Below are 21931 nucleotides of genomic sequence, written 5' to 3' on the forward strand. Positions count from 1 at the left end.
ACAGCGATATATGTGCACCTATGTTCATCACAGCACAATTTGTAATTGCTAAATTGTGGAAGCAACCCATATGTCCATCTACTGAGGATTGGGTAAGAAAATTGTGGTACTTTTATATAATGGAATATTGCTCAGCCATGAAGAAAGATAAACTCGAGGCTTTTATAGGTAAATGATCACAACTAGAGACCATACTCATAAGTGAAATAAATCAGACCTGCATGTGCGAGCACCACATTGTCTCACTAGTGTAAAACCTGAAAGAGTTAATAAAAACTCGGAGGTATGATAGACATTGTGAAATCATAGGAAAACGCTCAAGGGTAAAGGGAAACTGGGATGTGGGAAAATAGAAGGGAAAGAAGGAGAAATTTTGTATGTATGTATATACAGGACAGTTAACATAGTTGATCTACTGTCTTCTATTTCCTTTTCTTGTTTGTTTTTTTTTCTGGTACCAGAAATCGAACTCACAACCTTGCACTTGCCAGGCAGGTGCTGTGTCCCTGAGCTAAATCCCCAGCTCCTTACTGTCTTCTATTTCTTTGCTGAAAGAAACAGTTAATGAGTCCTTCATTGATCAATATCGCATATCTCTTGTTTGTTTTCATGAGAAACCACTTTGAAGATATCTATATGTAATACAAGCATTATTAATTTCCTACCACTTTGTTTGTAACTCTGTATTATTTGCACTGTTCTTTTGCTATTTTGTAAGAGGCTGTCTGTCTGTTAATGTTTTCCTCCTTTTACTTTTAAAATTTAAAAGATAGACTTTGTAATATTATTGATGAAAATTAGAAACATACTGCAAACATCCAAAAAATGGTTAAATAAACCATGATGCTACTATATGAATATTATATAACATCAAAATATTATATAACATGAAAATGATTATTATGGACTTTTAATGTAGGAAAATATTCATGACAAAAATGTTAATTAAAAATAGAATATGAAACTATATTATGACTTAAATTTATGTAAATAAATATATTTGTGTAAATGGCTGTAGAAAGACTCAAGAAAAATCCACCACAATGTTAATACTGTGTGGGACTTGTGATTAGGATGATTTTTATTATTACTTTTTCTGTGCTTATTTTATTTTTGAAGCATTTGAGAGTGATGAACAATTGCTACATTATGAGAAGGATTATGAGGACAAATATCAATGCAGTTTCCTTTGGCTTATGAGATTATAAGCATTTTTATAGCATTTTATAATTAATTTTACTTTTAGAAACACTCTGGTATTTCCAATTCTATTTGATTATCTCAAATACCTTGTGAGGTAAGCTGGGCAGTGCTGTCCCTATTTAACAGGTAACAAAACTGAAGCTCAGAAAAGCTCAATGACTGGCTCAAAGTCACACTCATTAGTGGCAAAGCTGGATGTGAACCTGGGTCTCTAGAACTCAAATTTAGTCCTCTTTTCATTAATTCAAGACTGACTGCAGTGCAACTAAAGCCGTCAATACCAGGCAGGAACATAAAAGAAGCAATACCTCTACCAAGGTCAGGTTCCTGAACAAACTCTAAGGTAGCAGAATTCAGCTAAGGAAATCAGGTTTAGAAGGAAAAAACTGGGTCGAAGAAATGTCACAGTGAACTTTTGATAGCTTTATCTTTGAGAGGGATCATGGGAAGATAATTTCACCATCACAGTAAACTTTTGATAAATATTTTTATGTGTAATAAAATGAAACAATAACAGCAGTAAATTACATAAAAGAATTAGAGTTTATACATTCTAAATTAGTAAAAAAATGATAGGCTCTACAGTTTCCATTTAGATCCTGAGATGATTCCCACAGGTGATGAGGCTGTATCTATCACTCATTATGGCCCTGGAAAATTCAGGTAACAAAGAAGCAATAAACAGAGGTGAACTGTTAATTCAAACCGCAGATGTCTATAGATGCTCTCAGTCTCTGAAATCTAATTCTGAAGTTGTAACATCTTGCTGATGGCTTTAGCTCAGCAAGTGAATTTCAGTGACACCACTTAATCACTTTGGGACTTCTGAAGATGCCCTTTGTCTACTTAAGCCTTTTTTGATGACATCTAGCACGTCTGTATACAGTTCAATTAAATCATTCAAGCTTTGTCTGAAGGCAGCCCATCAGCTGTCTAGCAATGGTTTTAAATGACACTTGATAATTTAGGTTCTGCGAAAGATGGTCTCCGTCCAATGTGATTGTTTTTGAAGACATTATTATAACTCCTTACATAATTCATGCTTTTCACAGGTGAGATTTGAAATGTACAGGTACCAATTTTTACAACTTTCCTGGGTAGGTTTAATTTCGTCCTAAAAAATACTTGCTCCTGTTATTTATAGCTGCCTTTGTCTCCAGTCCCTCAACTTCCCAATTAATTTCTTGCTGGTGATGATAATCACATCTGTGAGACTGGAAGCTGCCCAAGAATCATCCTATAGCAGTATCACATCCCTTGAATGTGTGTGAGTATGTTTGAATTCAACTTCAGCCCATAATTGTTTCTGTGCCAATGTTCACCCTCATCCACAGGTTCTTCTCGAGCAAAGACGCTTTATCTTTGGGAGGGATCATGGGAAGATAATTTCACCATCTCTAGCCAAGTCCTCTCCCAGGTTGCAATAATGGCAGGCTCTGTTAAATTATCACATGTGCGTTTGATTAAGAATACAGGATTAGTGAGGGTGTAACCATCCCATACACTAGGATCTCAAGACACAGCAACTTTTGTGAGATTTTAAACAAGAAATTTATATTTACTCTTTGAATGGCTAGATCAAACACCGGGGATGCAAGGATCTGAGATGTGGTTAATTATAAAGACAATGTTTCTGCTAGTATGCACGTTATCAATGTATATGAAGCCCTAAATGGACTTTGAAGAATGAACAGGACTTTGGGTTCAAGTTTTAATTACTCAGAAATTTCTACAAGAAAGCACTGTTTAAGTTAACTCTTAAGGAGAGGAGTCATTTGGGCTCTTCTGTTTGCATGCCAGTACACTGGAAACTTGGCTCGGTGATTTCCCCTGAGAAAATCTGGGCACAGTTTTCCACTGAGCAGCAATGATTTCACTGTGAGTTCACCTGCAGTACTACCACGAAACAGAAATGTCAGCCTCTCTGTTTTTGCTGACTTCATATCAGCATCAGTTGGCTCTTGCTCTTCAAAACGTCAAGTAGGACTATTCAAGTGCTCCCAAAGCTCAGCAATCTTAACAGTACCAAAGATTTGTGCAGGTACATAATACTGTTCTTTGATCAATTTCTGCAGCTGCAGTGGCTGCAACATAGGAGGTTCCCTTTTTGGCACCTAGCATAACACATAGGTCTGCAGATCATGGCACACCCTTAATTCTTAAAAAAATTCTTATCACTGCTCCTAACAATTTTTTTCCAGACCTACCTCAGTGTCAGCAAACAAGGCTTTAAAAATTCCTTTTGTAGAATCATAGATCCCTTGCATACAAAGTGTTTCAGTATTCTTTTGCTTATCTTCAATATAGTAGTTTACTGTTATTTCCATGTTTTCCATTCTGGGGTCACAAGGGATAAGGCATGTTGTTGGTGTATAAGAGGCAATACTAGCACTAATCAGGACTTCAGCTTTCCACATAGCAAGCCGTATCATATTAACACCATATAAGCCTTCTACAAAGCTACCTGCTTTATCTTGAAGAAGCAGATTAAGAATATCCCTTTTCTAGGAAGAGTTAGTGCTTTATTTTTATATATATTTTTTGACAAATTTTGCACACTTATATCAGGGAATCTGAACAATGAATCGGAAGACAACAATATGCAATATAACAATAACTGTTGAATTCCTATCATCTTGTTTGGTGAAACTCTATATCATTTATAATTTTTTTTGTTTTTACTTTTTATTCTCTTTAAGGTTTGATCAATCTTACATTCTTACATCTGGCAATCTGACCAACTTTGATGAAGATAAAAATATGTAATATAGCAGCCACTGTTAATCCTTATCATTGTGTTCTGAAGCCCTGCATCATTCTTATTGTTTTTGCTTTGTTTTCATTTTGTCTGTTGTTGGCATTTTCCTATTGTTTTTTTTATTCTCTTTCAAATAAAAAAATATCCCTTTTCTAAAGACATCACCTTTCTTGCCCTTTAAGTGACATTGTACGACGTTAGTGCCTTTATATTTACTTACCTCACATCTCAATGGTCACATTTATAGAAGCCATGCTTTGTCTTAGGCTAACTGATACAACCTGACAATTATTTCCTAGAGATTTCATATCCCAACGTGTCACTGAGGGTTAGCATATGATATTTAAGTACCAAATGATATTGTGAACACCACACAGGTAAAGGATATTGCTGTGATAGCTGGTGCACATGAGGCTGATTGTATAGGGGTCAACAAGTAAAAGAATAAGAAAAAAACAATATTAGGTTTGTTCCCACTTTGTGATATAATCAGATTGACAACACTGTGGCAACTTGTACTGGCTCCTATATACTCAATTCAAGATCAAATGTATGCAAAGTAAATTCACCTATACTTCAATTTCTAAAGATGTGAGCTTATAGTTAGGAAGGGATCACTGTAAATTCTACTCTATGTTATCCAAAACAAAGTCACTGTTTATGTATTCAACATAGTACTGTTGCTATGATTTCCTATGACTTAACTCAATTACCTCGATTTTATGTGAAAGGCAAACACATCATTAGTGTATTTTCTGTCAGCCCCACAGAAAGACAATCTAAACATGATCCTCTGACAAATGCAACCTCTGAAGATGGAGATGTAAAGGTCTGGCAGGCCCTGAACAGCCAATGGTCAAGAAACAAACACCCAAGAAAGAAAGTGATAATGAAAGAATAAACTAGCCCCTTTTCAATGCCGGGCCACTGATACTTTACTTTTATCCCCTCCTCCTGGGAAGATAGAGCGAAGCCTGGCTTTCTTATTCTTCTCTTCAGGGGCCATGGGAAGTGGTTTGGAGCTATGGTTGAGTGCTGAAGAATCCCGGTTGTTACTATTCATCCTCAGTGGAGGAGCTGGGGGTTTTTCTTCATTATCCAGACCGTCAGACATTTTCAGTTCACAGCTCCTAAAGAACAGGAGAAAACAGGAGTTAAGGAAGGAGAATCCTAAAACAAACTTATTAAAATATGGGAATTCTAACACCTCACAAACAACAGCATTGATCTCATGTTGTCTCAGGTTCTATGTGGATTATTTTGAGGGGTTTCTCTTCCGGAGAGGGGGAATTTGACTTGCCAAAGACCAATGATACAATTTCCAAGAGAGGGAAATTAAGGTAATAATTAGTGACCTTTCAACATGTATACACAAACACTTTTGCTTTTTTCAAAATGAAACTATTTTCTGCTATTTATTCACAGTCTCTCATAGAAAAATTATGTTTCTTCTTTAAAAGTTCTATCTTTTCATCATGTTGGTCAAGTGACAAACTCCTCAGGGTTTGGAATGAATATGTTTGGCTGTTGATTTTTTGTTTCTTGATACTGGGAATCAAATGCTGGGTCTTCTACCTGCTAGGCAAGTGCTCTACTACTAAGCCATATCACTAGCACTAGCTTTTGATTTTTAATGATCCCAACCCATGATCTGTTAACTGCTTTAACAGTGGGATGCTCTTGGTATCTGTTTCTTAATCTTTTTATTTCTGATCTACAAAATGCACGTAAAAGAAAACACTGGGCTGAATGTCAGCATTAATAAAAAGGAGCTCTGGAGGAGCAGATACATTGAGAGGGGAGATCATAACCTTATTCCATGACTTTCAGGTCTTAGAACAGGGAGCTGACTGAAGGGACCGCGTTGTAAGCTCCAGTCTAGGTTTTAGGAATTGCCCTTAATTTCTTTTGCCTAGGACTCTACATTTACGTTTGATTCCACAGGGAGGATGAAGTGAACTGGAAAAGCATGGACTCCTCAAGGAAATGCTCATTTCTAGGTATTTTCCTTTACTAATCCACATCCTTCCATTATACCCTGACACTTATCAGCACAAGTCAAGTGTTAAGGATATCTTCCAAGTGAATCCTTAATTTGATTTTTTTTTGTTTCTTTTTTTTTTTTTTTCCAGTACTGGGAATCCAACTCACGACCTTGTGCTTGCCAGGCAGGCACTGTGCCCCTGAGCTAAATCCCCAGCCCTGAATCCTTAATTTGAATACAAGGAACACCAAGTGCCATGACAATGAAATCTCTGTAAATTTATTAAGTGTCACTTGGTGTTAATTTAAGAACATAAAGAAGTCTCCAAATATGACTTACCATGTAACTTTATTCTAAGGACGTTTATTATAAGCACATCTAAGTACATTAGCAAAGACTAAGCAATGAGCTCCCCATTAACTGTTGAATTAAGAAATAATTGAAAATAGTTCTTTTAGCCCTTTTGTTGTTACAATCTGTTTATTTTCAGTAGTGAACTCTAAGTTACCTAAAAATTTTTAAAACTTTTATGTTCTAAATTTACATAAATACATGTAATGTATAATTATTGAAGAATGTGTTAGCATTAATTAATATCTTCTCATTCTGCACAGATGGCTGCCAACCAACAATGGTTGGTTTGACCTGGATCTGGACAGGAGACCTTCTCTTTTGCTTTGGCATGTCTTGCATTATCTTAATGAATTAAGACCAATTGTGGGCTGGGCATGGAGGTGCACACCTGTAATACCTGCACCTGGGAGGCTGAGGCAGGAGGACTGTGGAGAGTTTGAGGCCAGGCTTGGGCTACAAAGTTAGTTCATGGCCAGCCTGAACTACAACCTGATACCCTGTCTCAAGAAGAAAAAAAAGAGGAAAAATAAACAGAAAACAAGACGAGTTGTGTTTTTGTTTTTTCAGGAATCACTATAATGAAAACACTAAGTAATAAATGTTTTGTCTCTACAAGTATATAATAAGGTTCACGTTTTCCTATAGGTGAAACTACAGCAGGAGACACAATGAAAAAGCAACTCTGATGTCACTCATAAAGTCTATGCATAGATATTAATTCTACTAAGTAAATATTTTAACAAGAACATGAAGCCAGCGCTTATGTGTTTACATTCTCTTTTGCATTTTGCTTTTCTGTTTTTATAAATTCAGTTTCTTTTTAAGACTGACTTCACCAGAGCTACTATTTTATACTGGACAAGCATGTGGTTTTAACTTTACCACTAAGAAGAATTTGCTACCAGATCGATTTTTCTGATTTCAAAGATAATGCCCAAATATGGGGTCATTATATCAGATATACAAAATCTAGTTTGCTAAGAAAATGAAATTTCAAAGTTATTGGAAAGGAACTGAGCATATAAATATAAATACCTGTAAGACTGCTATCTAAAAAATGTGTCTCCAAAACACAGAGAACCACTATTTTCTAGATGATATGTATTTTGTGATGACATATTGCTTAATTTGAGGTGGCAAAATTCAGATACACAGGACCTCTTTACAACAAAACTGATCTTGCATAACAAGGCAAGAAAGAGTCTGGGCCAGCCAGGGTTCTGAGGCAACTACATAATTTAAAATACTATGCTCTTTTGTTCTTGATAAACAGGTGTGGCTCACAACACAGTGGCCTTTTTCATTGCTAATTACATTCACTAACCAGAGAAGCAGGTACAAGCCCTGCTTCTTTTCAGGCTGCCCGCTTACCCTGATGTTATTTGACCAGGTATATTTTAAGGTGAGAAGAAAGACTACTTGGAATATAAGACTCAAAATATACCCTTTGGCTTTGCACTAAAAACCCTCAACCAAAATTTCAACCATATATATATATATATATATATATATATATATATATATTCATTAGGATCATATCACAATCTGCACAAACCTACATTATATGGCAGACCATTTTACTTCCCACTATAATGGAATTGTTTCAATTCCCTTCAAATAAACCTTTCAGAAAGATGGAGGAAATGAGATCAAAGAACACATGTTCAATTCCACACTGGAAAGGCATCAACCACATAATTTCTTCATTTACCTAGATATTTCAGGCTTGGTTTTGCTTGAATTATTCTCATATTAGTTTAGCTCTTTAGTATGCTTTACAAGGCACAACCAATGGTCATATTCTTCTAATCACTCCAGATAATTCTGATTTGGTGACCAAAGAATAGTGCAGGGAGTTCTTGCTATCTTTAACCTACCTACAAAGCAGAGGCTTCAAAGCATACTTCTGCACTTGTAAAGAAACAGTAGGGACCCATAAGAAGTCTTATTGTCAATGTATTTGCTTCCCAAGGGGAGGTGTCACCTGCTCTTCCACAAATGGAGAAAAGGGAATTCTATTTGTAAACAATACCAATTTACTATGCCAGGTCCTCTTTTGAAACAGCTTTGTACAAAGAATACTATTAATGGATGGCTGGTTCAATCTGCCTATGATGTCATTATTTCCAAAATATTGAAAGAGACTATTTTGTTTGGGATGACTGTAGGCTCTATTTCAAGAATTGTACAAAAGTATCATTATTCTCCAGAAACCCAATCAAAAAACTGTTTATCTTTAAAATTTAACTGTTGTTATTCACTTCTGCAGCAGAAGGAAAAGTTAACGTGCATAGCACATTAGATATAGCCACAGGCCATTTGTTTCACTTTTAGAAATTAGCCTTGAGCATTGTAGAGAAATAGCTAACACTAATGGACAACCAGGAACAATTTATATTTGTTCATAAATTGATTTTATATTTAGCTACTAGGTTTTCACAAATAATTCAAATGGTTTCTATGAATGGTGTATAGTTTTGATCCAACCCTTGGGACTTAATGTGGTTTACCAGTGTTCTGTAAATGCAATTCAAATTCATCAGAACTAAGTCTCTTATTTCATAATAACTAAGTAACCTATCCCCCACCCCTTTCAGAATACTGGGGCAGATTACCTTCCTTTTCCCCTCCTTCTTTTCCTTATCTCTTTTTCTCTCTCCTCTCAGCTCCAAACACAAGTGTGAGGCTAAGTGTACACAAGTGAATACATACACACACACACACACACACATACACACACAGAGCCCTTTACTGACTTACCTTTATACACAAAGGTTCACTGCACTGCATTTTAGAGGAAAACCACCATCAGAATGTCTGCATGCTGACTATAGATCAGATTATTAAGAATGGTAAACAATTGTCATTATTCTCTCATTTCTCTGAAACATATCCTTTTAATCAGTGTAGTGCCAAACTAAATAAGAACTGATCAGTAGGATGAAAAATAAAGTCAGTAATGTGCATGGATCCAGAAGTCAAGGGTAAAGATATGTAATCAATGACACTCTAGCTAACATGACCAGAATTCATACTGTGCTGCCTGGCTTGACTTGGGTGCAACTGAAAGTGCCAATTGTTTCCCGATTGCCACAGGCAGTCTGGGTAGGTATGTGAAAGATGAGAATCCAGAAATTCTGGTCCTACAGCTTGCAAGGCTATTTATTAAGCCATCAACAATTGAAACAAATATTTTCATCAGATCAGATGCTATCAGAGACACTTATAGAAACAAGCATGTCTGTATTATTCTGTCTGTTTTCAAAATTTAAATGGATATTTATTTGCATATTTCTTCAATGAAAAACAAAGTAATATTGCCTTCCTTTCCAAGTCAAAAGCCTAGACTGGTGGATACAGTGATAACCTAGAGAACCCAGAGGTAAAGGTTTAAAACCACCAGCAGTACAGGCTTACTGTCACGAATTGTTGAGCATGCCAACATTATTTAATATTCTTTTCATATCAGACTAGAGGATGTAACACAGAATTGAGATGTAGCTTAGGGCAAATTTTGAGGTTGAACTTCTTAAGGTTTCTGATATACACATATGAAGAACAGGGTTTAAGAAACTAATGCAATGACACCTTTGTAATAACACAATAATAACACACCTTTGTAATAACACTTTGATATGAGTACACATGAAAGATGGACGGTAGAATTTCAAAAATATAGTAAACTGGTCACAACTTTATGGTAAAACATGAAAGTGTTTCCAATTTCTAGAATCTGGGAGTTCTTTTTTTGTGAAGAACTCTTTATAACAAGACTTAGCTCTATACATCAAGAATTAAACTTTTAATGACAGCCTTTTATCTTCAAGGTATTAAGTAAATATAGCTTTAAAGTCAGCTAATGTCTCCTTAAACAATGCCATCAACATCATCGCCTGATCTTTGCCTATGAGGATGGGGTTGCTGTTTTTACTAGAAGGGTGATGTATACACTGAATTGTACTTTGATGGTGGGAAAAAAAGCATTCCAGTGGTATACTTATTGGCTTTTATCTGGCCTCCCTTGAATCTTAAAACACACATTTCTATGATGGCTAGCTGAGCATTTAAGTATAGACTGGACTGGGAAACAAACCATGCTTGGTTAATTAGCCTATGCTGACACGCAGACACACTTTATCTGGCACACCCTGTTAGCATACGACTTTTAAAAAATGCACAAGAAAAGAAAAATAATCTACCCTCCCACTAAGAGGACAATGCCTTATGAATTGAAAGAAATATTACGGACTGCTTTGCATTTCTATAGCAATTTGTATCGGACTATTTCTAGAGATTTTTCAGATATGAATTCCCATGCAATAGCAAAGAGGTCATTTTACAGGAAGGAGAATGAGCCACGTCTAGGTGTCCAAGAAGCTCTGAAACCACACTGCCATTTGGAGACAAGGTAGACAAGGAACAGCAAGACTACAACCAACTAGATGGGCCCAATATAACATTTCCATCATCTTATCTCTTATTGCACAGAGTCATTATGCACATCATTTCCCTCGTTTAGATCATAAGCTTCTTGAGGGCAAGAGCCCCTTAGCCTTAACTATATGCTTTCATGTTACCAAGTACAGTATCTTGTTCACAATTTGGCACTATATGTGAGGAGATTAAAAAAACTACAACTTCTCTCCAGTTGTTGCAACTATGCAGAAGCTTTTCCTAATGTTACATAAACCTATAAGGCTACTTATGACAGGTCAGAGACAAGGAAGTATATCTGAAACTTCAGCACCAGTCTAATTGCAAAGCACATCATTTAGAAGCCAGCTAACATCTGATTTTCAGCAGCTCCTTTTCAAGTATACAGCTTTCTAATGCCTAATGCACTTCCATGCCTTGCTCATATTTGAGCCTGACATCAATATTATGAAGAAGGGAGCACCATCCCCATTTCCCACATGAAGGATTTACAAAGCATAGAGAAGGTAAGTGGTTTGCCTGGGGTCACAAAATAAGTTAAACAATGAGACTAAAACGCCTTACACTCAAATTCTCAACTACATTCTATACCAATTTAATCACACCCAAATAAATAAACATATATACTCTTCGTATCTATGCTTCCATCCTCTTAAAATATGATACAACAGGACTACATTTTTCATTTCACCCTACTTCAGGCTGGTACTTACTGTTTTCAATTGCTTTTCCCATCCAAAGACCCAAGGCTAGGTGGTTTACTGATAGAGCTCCAACAGGTTTTGTTGGACAGTTGTACCAATTCTTAGATGGCCTTGTTTCGGAGCTCACCTCTTCTGGGGCACTCACCAAAAGAACTCTGCTATCAGAGACAGGGGTGTGTTGTTTCAGAGAGCTTCGCCAGGGTGATATCATTACAGTGTGTAATGGAGGGTAGCCATTTCTGAGATCATTTGATCAGGAGGAGTTGAGCTACTTGTTAGGCAGGAGATTTGCAAAAGCAGCCGGACAAGCAAGGGAGGCAGTAGCTCCTTTTACAGCTGTCTAGTTTCAATCTTAGATTATGCAAGAGATAGCTTACTGCTGACATACATACAAGCACACACACTCAGAATACATTTATATTTTCATTCACATAAGCAAATGTGGTTGGTTCTGCAGGAGACTTGTTAGCATTTTTATTTATTTTTATTAGTACGTGTTTACAGTATGTAATGATTACATCTATCTTAGAGAACTGGTACATGTACATAATGCACCTTAATTCTTTTTATTTCCCCTTCCCCTCTTCCTCCTTCCATCCCTTTTTTTTTGTTTTGTTTTGTTTTGTTTTGTTTTGGTACTGGGAATCAAACTCACAACCTCACACTTGCCAGGCGAAACTGTGCCGCTGAGCTGTATCCCTGGCCCCCTCTGTCGCTTAGTAGTCTTATTCTCTGCTGACATTCTTATGAGTGGCTTCCATTGTTTTTAACAGAAATCTGACATTAAGTCCAGTAGGACGGCACATTATAGTTGGAAATTTCAATGTTGAAATTTTTCAATGAAGTTGAAAATAAGTAACTCGATGTACCACAATATCCACACCTCATATACCACATATATTATGAAGGAAAAATAGTTGTTTTTCAAGTGTTTTCTTAAACCTCTAAATAAATGCAATACTGTATTTAATTTGTCACTGTGTATGCTGCATGAGTCAATGCTAAGATAATGCTAATGATTATCTGACATGTGTTTATATTTGCATAAACTGATACATTATAGCAGGTTTCAGCTTTTCATTTCCAATGCTGGTGCTTCTAAGAAGAGAAAATATGATGCATAGAGAACAGAGGTAGAGATAATTTTAAGCATTAAAACACAGAAATAAGAACTAGACAAGATATCGCAAATAAATAAGTGGGTAAAAGAAAAAAGAAGCTGAACCTAGTAATAACACATTTCCCAGTTCTCAGAGAATGTAACTTCCTTGGAAACATTAAGATGGTACAAAGTCGAGGCAGATTAATACCCCAAGTGAGTAGGGTATGGTAAACCAATGTCCTTAGTCTGTGGAGTTCTAGCTGTACACTCTTACTATGCATGTATGATAGTTATATCCTATTTTATCCACCCCAGTGAAATATCCATAAATTTCCTCAAATTTAAGCCCTGCAATTCATTTCCTCAAATTATAGGGCGTTTTGCATACCATAGAGATGTTTGCATGCTGCTTTTCAACCTGGGAACCTGTGAACCATGGCCCATCACCACAGGTCTTTGCCCTATTCTCAGTTTCTCGGTAGCCAAATTGACCTACAAGGGAAATGTTCATGGCATGTCTGAAGAGAAGAGCTGTGCACAGGGGCAATTTACGTCTGGTAGTTCTAAATCAGGAACAGATCAATTTAGCAAAAGCTCACATTTCACCAAAAGTGTACTCACCAGAATTAGAGGTCAAGGAATTTGAGCTGGCATAAAATGAAACAACTCATTCTCACGTGTTTTTTTTTCCCTTAACTAAAGTTAACATGGACACATTTTAAAAGTGCTAAGCATATATTTCAGCATCATATTTGGGAGCTCTCGGTAAGAAAGAGTGAATATCATCCATTAACAAAAATGTTTTCATCAAACAATGAGGAGACAACGGAATGTGACAAAACACACGTATATTCCATCTATCCCACTTCACAAATGGATACAGCCCTAATATAAAGTCACATTCTTTTGCCCTTGAGAGGGCAGTGTATGTCTGCTTAACCTCAGATTCTTTGGAATGAAAGTCAACCAGAAATCAAAAAGGATAAAGTATCGTCATCACCACCACCACATACAAATTTTTGCTGTAAAGAAATTTGGACAAGTGTAGAAGGCCATCATCCACTCAAAGCAATTCTCTAGAAACCAAAAGTCTGATCTGAAAGGTAACCTCTTAATTGAGCATGCTGACTTTTCATGGCCTTCCCATGACCTTCTGACACAAGCTTTTCATTGGCAAGTTGTGGGTCCACCAAGTAGCTTACCCCTTGTTTTCCACCACTCTACTAGCTGTTTGCAGCTACCACTGTCCACTAACAGAATACAAGGTTCGTGACTGCTTCATGTTAGACCAGTTGCCTAACCTAGCGCATGATTAGCTTTGCCTCCCCAGTGCTCACACACATACAAAGAGAAGAATCCTATGAACCTAAGTCTTTTTGTAGCCCTGGGAAGTTTGCAAGCTGAGAAAACAGGGCCCAGCCTTCACCTCAAAGAAAGGAACATACGGTACTCTGGGCAGAAAACAGCAGATAAAGTACAAGCAAGGGTTCATGCAGGAAACTGGGGTCAGCAGGCCTGAGGGGTAAATCACACAGCAATTTCCAAATTTGTCCTGTACAGCTTGGAATGTGGCTTAGAATACAAACATTATTTTGAAAATATTGGGAAGGGAAAAGGGAGGGAACCTGGACATTCATAATAAACATATGAAATTATGTTCATTTCAGAATGTTCTTTCTCCTTGGAGATTGAGCCTGATAACTCCCTTATAACTTAGAACTCCCTGTCACATCCACCAACCACTAGCTGGTTTTACAGCCTTTAGATGATCACTAGGTAGGATGCAATCTCTTCTTACAGCTGTTTAATAAGGACCTTCAGGTTACAAAGCTCCACAGATGTACGATCTTATCTCAGCCCAACTTTGACTTTCATAGGAAAATATGCCAATGCTTTACCCTTTTTGATTTCTGCCTGACTTTCAAATAGCCTGAGACCAGAGATACACTCCCCTCTCAAGGAGCCACAAAATGTCATCTATAGTTAAGGACTCATAAACAACACACTGGTGTATGCACTCATTTATTCAAACAACAAATCCTTTCTGGTGCTTATATACCAGGCAGCATTCTAGGTGAGAGGCCTAAGGAAATAAGTGCCAAGCTAGGTTATAGGTGTGAGCAATAGGTTTCATCCATGGCTGCATGTTATGTATGAAATATATATGAAACAGAGAGACAAAAGTAGAACTAATGTCAAATAAGTAATGGTATGTACATTGCAAAGTGAAGGGTATTTTTCAAAAGCAGGGCCATAGCACTTCAGAAGAGAGTAAAATTTTTGTTTAACCAACTGCTACCCAATTACATGAGAAGTTCGTGCCAATAATCATACTATCACACATAAGGAGTGTGTTGACTACTGCTCCAAAAAGACATAACAGCCTGGCCTTACATACCCAAGCCACCATATACACTCGAGGTATGGCATCAGGCACAGGGGGTACAAAAACTGATTAATAAAGGTTAGTTCCTGTCTTTGAAGAGCTCACAGCTTAGTGAAGAAGGCAGACGTCCATAGCTACAACAGGAATATAATGTAGCACAACTGAGGTAGGCATGAGATGCTTTGGAGAAGAGGCGGGTTATCTAATGTTTCCACAGGGGTGAGGGATATAACACTTGAACAGGGGATGAAGAATGTGTAAGAGTTCACTGGGATTTGAAAAATAGGCAGCATCAGATTGTCATAAGGTATCAGCATGGAATGGTATATCCCAGCCAGTGACTACTTTAAGCATGCCAGATGAGGTGTCTTAACCTTGGGCAGCTGTTTCTGTTGAACTCAGTGATGCTGGTGCTATTTAAGGAAGAAAACAGATCTCAAACCTCTGTAAGAAAGTAACACATGCAAGACAAAGAGCCAGCACACTGGCTTCTGGTGAACTATAAGTGAAGGGATCAGCAGAGTTCTATACAAAGTGTTTTCTGGAACAATGGACATATATGGGCTGAACAGAAACTTTGTGAGAAAGTGTTAGGAACATAATGCTTGGAAAAATAAACTTTTTCATGTTATATTTAAGAAATGAGTTGCATCATGTTATGCAGTCTTAATCTGGGAGGTGGATTTTTACTCAGCAGATCTTTTACAAACCCAAAAGAATTATCTCTAGCAAAGGCAGAAGGACTAATTCTAGTTCTGGCTCAACTTCTAGCTTATTCTGTGATGTTCAGAAAAACCACTAAGCCTACATGCATCTATTCATCTACTCAGCATTTATACAGTGTCTATTAGGTGCCCAAGTAGGCAGAGGATACATTGGAAGGGGATGTCAGAGGATACAGCACCTGAGCAGAGTATTGAGGGATGTGTAGGAGTTCACTAGACTGTAGAGGGAGAGATAAACAAGGAACAGTCTTATTCCTTGAAGAAACTTAAAATGTAATGTGTGTGATCCACTACAGCTCAGTGCAAAGATGAAAAAGTATTTTTAACAAAGGAGGGAGGGAGGGGGAGGAGGCAGCTTCAAAGAAGAAGTACATTTCAGCTGGCTTAAGAAGAACAAGTAACTAAATCATGGGGAAGGCATATTTCAGGCACAAGGAACAATATGTGTTCAGGCTCAGAGATTAGAGATCAAGGAGGGAAAAAATCAGTAGAGACAACCAAGGCCCTTGTATGCCTTTCTATGGTATTTGGACTCTGTCCATTTGAAGAGGTCTCAGATAGTAGGATAGCATACTTAGCTTTGAATCTTAGAACTACTGTATCACTCAAGTGATGATGTAGTAAATATCTGTGGATGAAGATATAATTTTCCCCAATTAGCAACACGGAAAAGAGACACTAAGAATATGAGCCAGGAAAGAAGAAACACAGACAATATTGAAAAAGGAAGACAGGAGAACAGAAACTTTGAGAGAGGTCTGTATTTTGGACATTGGCCAAAGATGAGAAGGATGATAAGCCTGGGTAGATTAACTGGTTTGGGGACCCCAAATGGAAATCTCAGTAGAAATATCTTCCTATCCCAAGGGGTCCAGAGAAGTTTGGGAAATCTAATAGTTTTTGTAGCTTTCACTTTACGTTTGGAATTCCAAACAGAACTGTCCTTCTGTTGCCATATTTGAGAAATGAATAACCAACTAGCTTAGGGTGAGGATAGAAAACCAATAATGAATTTGGTATATGGATAACAAGCAAAATTATATGAAGTTCCCCTGCATTAGTAGCCACTGTACCAACCACAAGCAATAATTATATACTCGAGAGAATAAGAACAAATTGTTTTAATGCTTGTTGGCCAACAGAACATCATTTAAGAGTGAGTTTTGTGGATAACTCATCTAAATTTTTAGATCGACTCTACCAACAAATATTCCAAAAAGACTGAACACCTTCAAACAGACCTCAAACATATAACTATCATATAATTCAACATACAAAAATAAGAAGATAAAAATTCTGACACATTGAAAATTTCAGTAAAAATTAAATTAGAAATATCTAGTGGGAGGCAAGATAAATAATTAAGCTTCTTGTCTTTGAGAAGTATAAGGCACACAACAAGTAATAAAAAGCTGAAAGAATCTATTTATATCCTCAGTAGAGATAACAAGATTACGACAATACATGCAGTTGCAACAGTAGGTCTAACACATTCATTTGGAATTATGGGGTTACTCAGGAAAGAATTGAACATATGGTTGAAGAATTTAATTTGAATCCATGAGCATGGGCATATATGCAGTTGTCCAGAAAGAGTATACAATAAGAGGGAAGAGATGACATCTGGGGAACACCAACATTTAGGAGCTGGAAGAGGAAGAGGAGCCAGTGATTACCGAGAGAGATGTCAAAACAGTGGACTATACAATGCCATGGAAAACAAGAGAAGAGTTTTTGAGATGAATGTGTTGCTGAGATAAATATTACAGAGAGGTCAAAAACATTTCTAGCTTTTGTCCTCCACACTTTCTCCAAAGTTTACTTCCAGAGTTTACCTAATTTTTTATATAAAAGTTTTATATAAATTTTTGTACAAAAATTTTATATAAATTTTTTATATAAATGTTTACTGAAAAGCAACGATGCCTTCACTTCATGATAACAAACAAAAACAAAACACACAGGTTGTAAGAATATTAAAATATAAAATAGTGAAATATCTCACCACAAAATGTATAAGACCTACATATAGAAAACATTTCAGAGAAATTAAAAATTTCAAGAAACATTTTAAGATAACACAGTTGAAGTTACCAATTTTCTTTGAAAATCCCAAAGACTTGAAATCATTAAGCTTGTTATCTTTAATTTTCATGTCAGAAGAGAAATGATCAAGTGGCACCAGATGCCTGTTAATGTGTTGCAGTATATCTTAAGAATTCTCAGAACCTGGATATTTGTTGTCAGTAGAGCCACATGAAATGAAACACACAGTACACCTTCAGAAAAATTTTCCTCTTGGTGATGAATGGCACCACTGTGGCCACTACTTGGCTCAGTTCAGAAGGGTACTATTATGATGTCACATTTGTTACACTTTCACAGTGTTCTGGGCATTGCTCAGGATACAGAAAAACAGTAGGTTCCAGCTAGTAGATAATCAATTACTAACATTTTGATGTTTTTCATAGGAATAAACATGCTCAGTTTAAATAGCTCTTATTTACCAACTATAGCCTCGGAAGGCCTTGCCAAGAGAAGATGCAAATAATCAGTCTGGACTAGTGCCTGTTCAACCTAGCACTGCTGCTAATGAGCTGTATGACCATGAATTACTCTTTGGCTCCTCTGAATCTACTGCTTTATCCGAGAAGGGGGACCACCTTACCAGGAGGTTGTGAGGATTCAATGATCCATCCACATGTGGGGATCACTTTGAAATAATTTAAGTCCTTCTACCAAGAAAGGATGTTTATAATTAAGACATGCTACAACACAGCATGTTTACAATTGCTGCTCCAGATTTCACAAGCCATAGTAAAACCACCATCATTCATTGAGATTCTATCAGGTCCCAGGCAGTCTACTAAAAGTTGCTCATGTATAAGCTCACATAACCTGCATAACCACATGAGGTATTATTTCCATTTTACAGACAAAGAAACTGGTGTGAAGAGGTATTACAAGTCACTTGCCTAAGGTGATAGACTTAGTAATGGAAGAGTATGACTATATAATCCTATGTCCGTGTGACTCCAAAGCCCATGATCTTATGTATATGCTCTCAGTCACACAAAATTTTATGTAGATGTACTCTTAGCCACACAGTCTTTGCTTGAATATGGATGTTCTCAGGGCTTCAAAGTATATGAACATGCCTCCACAATAGGATTTGGGACTAAAGCTTAGAAATGAGCAAAGCCTCTACCCACAAAACAGACATTAAATATTGTGATTGGGACATGGGATTGTCTGTGGTCACAGAGCTCACTGTTGCCTCGACCAGCATAGAAGTCACTTCCACCGTCCCCTCCTAAATTACGCTGGCATAAATAAAGTTGGCTTTATTGCAGGCTTCATAGATTTCACGGCAGAAGTTATATGACTAGAGGGAACATCTATGATTAAGAAATCCTGATATGGTGGTGTGATAAACATATTCTAAAATAATGCAGGAATTGAGGGAACTGCATTGGTGAATCCTATTTTTCACTCATCCTCTTAGGTGGAAGGGAGCACTGACACATGGCTTGTGGCTGAGCAGAAATAAAGATTTAAAGAAAACACAGGAAACTTATGAAAATCAGCGCTTTGGCTATAAAAGAAACTGTACTTGCTATTTCTCTAGTATCTTAGGGTCCTTTCTCTATTATATCTCCTTTCTCTATTATATTTCTATTATCTTAGGGTCCTGCCTCTTTGAAGGTGCCTTTGAAAGGCTCACCTAAGTTATATCCTTTCATCTTCATAATAACTCCACGAAGTAGATGGTATTAGCATCACCCACTTTTTCCAAAAGAGTGTACTCTTTTTTTTAAGTGGTAATGTGCTTTTCATTGCAATTTTTTTATTTTGAAAAGAAAAGAATAAAAATAAATTTACAAATACAAAAACATAAACAAAGGAGCACAAAACAATAAAAATGATACAGAATTTCAAACAAGGTGGTAGGAAATTAAGAATGACTGTTGTACTACATATTGTTATTTTCAAATTGGTTACTCAGATAACCAGATATAGGCATGTAAGGTTGATCAAACAATTAAACATTAACTACTCCTTTCAATGAAGGAACAGTTATCTTAGCTATCTTGTGTACTAATCCTTAGCTAAGGAATAGTTACAGTTATCTTAGCTATCTTGTGTACTTTATATATATATATATATACACACACATAATTTTCCCCTTTCTTCTTTCTTTTCTCTTTTCCCTCATCTCAGTTGTTCTTTCCTTTTGAGCAGCTCCTTTCCCTTTCACAATATCTACTGTACCTTTCAGATTTTATTTACTCTTTCAGATTCTTACACTAGGGAGACAATACGATGTTTACACATGTGAATCTGATTTATTTCGCTTATGAATATGGTCTCTAGCTGCATCCATTTATCTATAAAAGCCTTGAGTTTATCTTCCTTTATAGCTGAGTAATATTCCATTATATAAAAATATCACATCTTTTTTTATCCATTCCTCCCTGTTGAAAGAGGTACATCATTACTGAAACAAGTTACACAGCTAGGAAGTGGCCAAACTGCAATGGAAGCGCTGGTCTGGCTGACTCCAACATTGGTATTCCTAATGCCTTTGTCATAATGGGAGGCTAGGTTATTAATACTCTAAAAAGTATAAAACATCACATAAATGCAAGAAGGTGGGTCATATCATTTAGTGCTTCTCATCAAATTCAAGTGAACCCAGATAGGTGTACTTTTCTCCTCTTCATTTTAGCCACTTCTGTAAATTATGTAAACTGCCTTCAATGAGTCTCAGGGTGTTGGCAAGAAACAGTCAAATGTAAATTGCCAGGCTGTTTCTCTAAATCTGTCTCTAGGAGGAGGAGGCAGTGGCTCAAGCTGAATTAAACACAATATTCTCACTGAGATCTGTAGCTCACTTTTCTTTTCCTACCTTAGTCGCAGTGAAAAAAGATTCTGTGACACAATGTTCTGGAAAGATGGCACAGCTGTGTCATAGGCAAGATGTCTGTGAGGATGCTTACTTTGTCAGGCAAGTGGATTCCCTAAATCGTGACTCCTTTGCCCAACTACTTGTGGGCCTTTAAGCCCTTTGCAGCCTGAAGACTACTGGATTACATGATACAGATCCCTCTGATCCCAAGCTTAAAGCCTTGTACTACGCTTCACGGTGACTTCATTTCTCCTGCATAAATGAAATAGCTCAAGGACAGAGTATTTGCCTCTCATTCATTTGAATCTCACTCTGGGTCTAATTTTATGTGAGGCCCATAGAAGATCGCTAACCTGAGCTGGTAATGTTCCGGGAATTCTGGGGTTGAAGAAGAGAGACATTTGATCTATATTGACAATATGTTGCTGCCCACCTACTCCTGTTGGTTTCTTAACTGAAGTGCTCTGGGCCTATCCTCTACTAGGCAGGAATCCAAAATAAGGAATATGGTTCAGTCTCTGCTATCAAAGAAGTTCTCAGTCTAATGAAGGAAGTCAGGGAGTTGTGTGATGTTCCAAAGTATAAGGTCTTTTCCATGATGCAGGACACATATCACATGGTAGCATGGGCATATGTTGCCCTCTTTTTTTGTTCTATGTACCACAGAGGCTGCGACAAAGTTTTCTCATGTTTCTAAATCTCTGGTGGTGTACAGCTCTAGCACCAGGTTCCTAATCAGCTGGTCACTCCTGGATTTGTGCTTATTTTTACCCTGTTAAGTCTACAGTCTGTCTGGAGAGCAAGTCACTCCCTGAGGCTTGTCTTTATGCACACCTACAGAAAAATCTCCTCTAGTAACTTGTTAGTAGCAACTGTTGGAATTTTAGTAGGGTCTGTGTGTGTGTGTGTGTGTGTGTGTGTACACTCACAGTTGACATTTATATCATCCTCTAGCTAGTTCATTAACTTTTTCCTTTCTTTCTTGAATGTAATTTCATAGGCACAGCAGTAGGCCTGCCTACATTTGAGGGGTCTAGAGGAAGCAGGCCTACCTTTTTCATGTGTGTAATCCACAGGCAATTCTAAATCATAAACATAAAACTGGAGACTAGCATTTGTGCGTAGGGAACCATTAAGAGTTCCTAAGCAAACATACATATTCTTCATTTTCCCCTCTCCCTAGGAGAGAAATGAGGTGGCAAATTAAGCCCCAAAATTCCAGAAAATAAAACACATTCTTTAAAACCCATTTTTGTTGGATAGGTTTGGTTAAGGCTCTATTAGAGATTATCTCTGTAAAAGAAAACTATGGAGATAGAAAATTTTATCTGTGGACTTCATCTTTGTCTTTTAAATCCTAGCCATAAATTCC

General features: G+C 37.0%; 1 protein-coding gene across 6 annotated transcripts in view; it reads right to left on the reverse strand.

Moving 5' to 3' along the window:
• Nucleotides 1-21931, reverse strand: part of Pak3 (p21 protein (Cdc42/Rac)-activated kinase 3) — a 294919-nt gene that overhangs the window by 91263 nt on the left and 181725 nt on the right. For all 6 annotated transcript variants that reach the window (XM_013504549.1, XM_013504548.1, XM_013504547.1 and 3 more), the window contains one exon: nt 4901-5091. In XM_013504549.1, the coding sequence (XP_013360003.1) occupies nt 4901-5075 (175 nt within the window). In that variant the 5' untranslated portion in view covers nt 5076-5091. The remainder of the gene's footprint in view (nt 1-4900; nt 5092-21931) is intronic.

Source organism: Chinchilla lanigera, unplaced genomic scaffold (genome assembly GCF_000276665.1).
Source record: "Chinchilla lanigera isolate Chin_1 unplaced genomic scaffold, ChiLan1.0 scaffold00089, whole genome shotgun sequence".
NCBI lineage: Eukaryota > Metazoa > Chordata > Mammalia > Rodentia > Chinchillidae > Chinchilla > Chinchilla lanigera.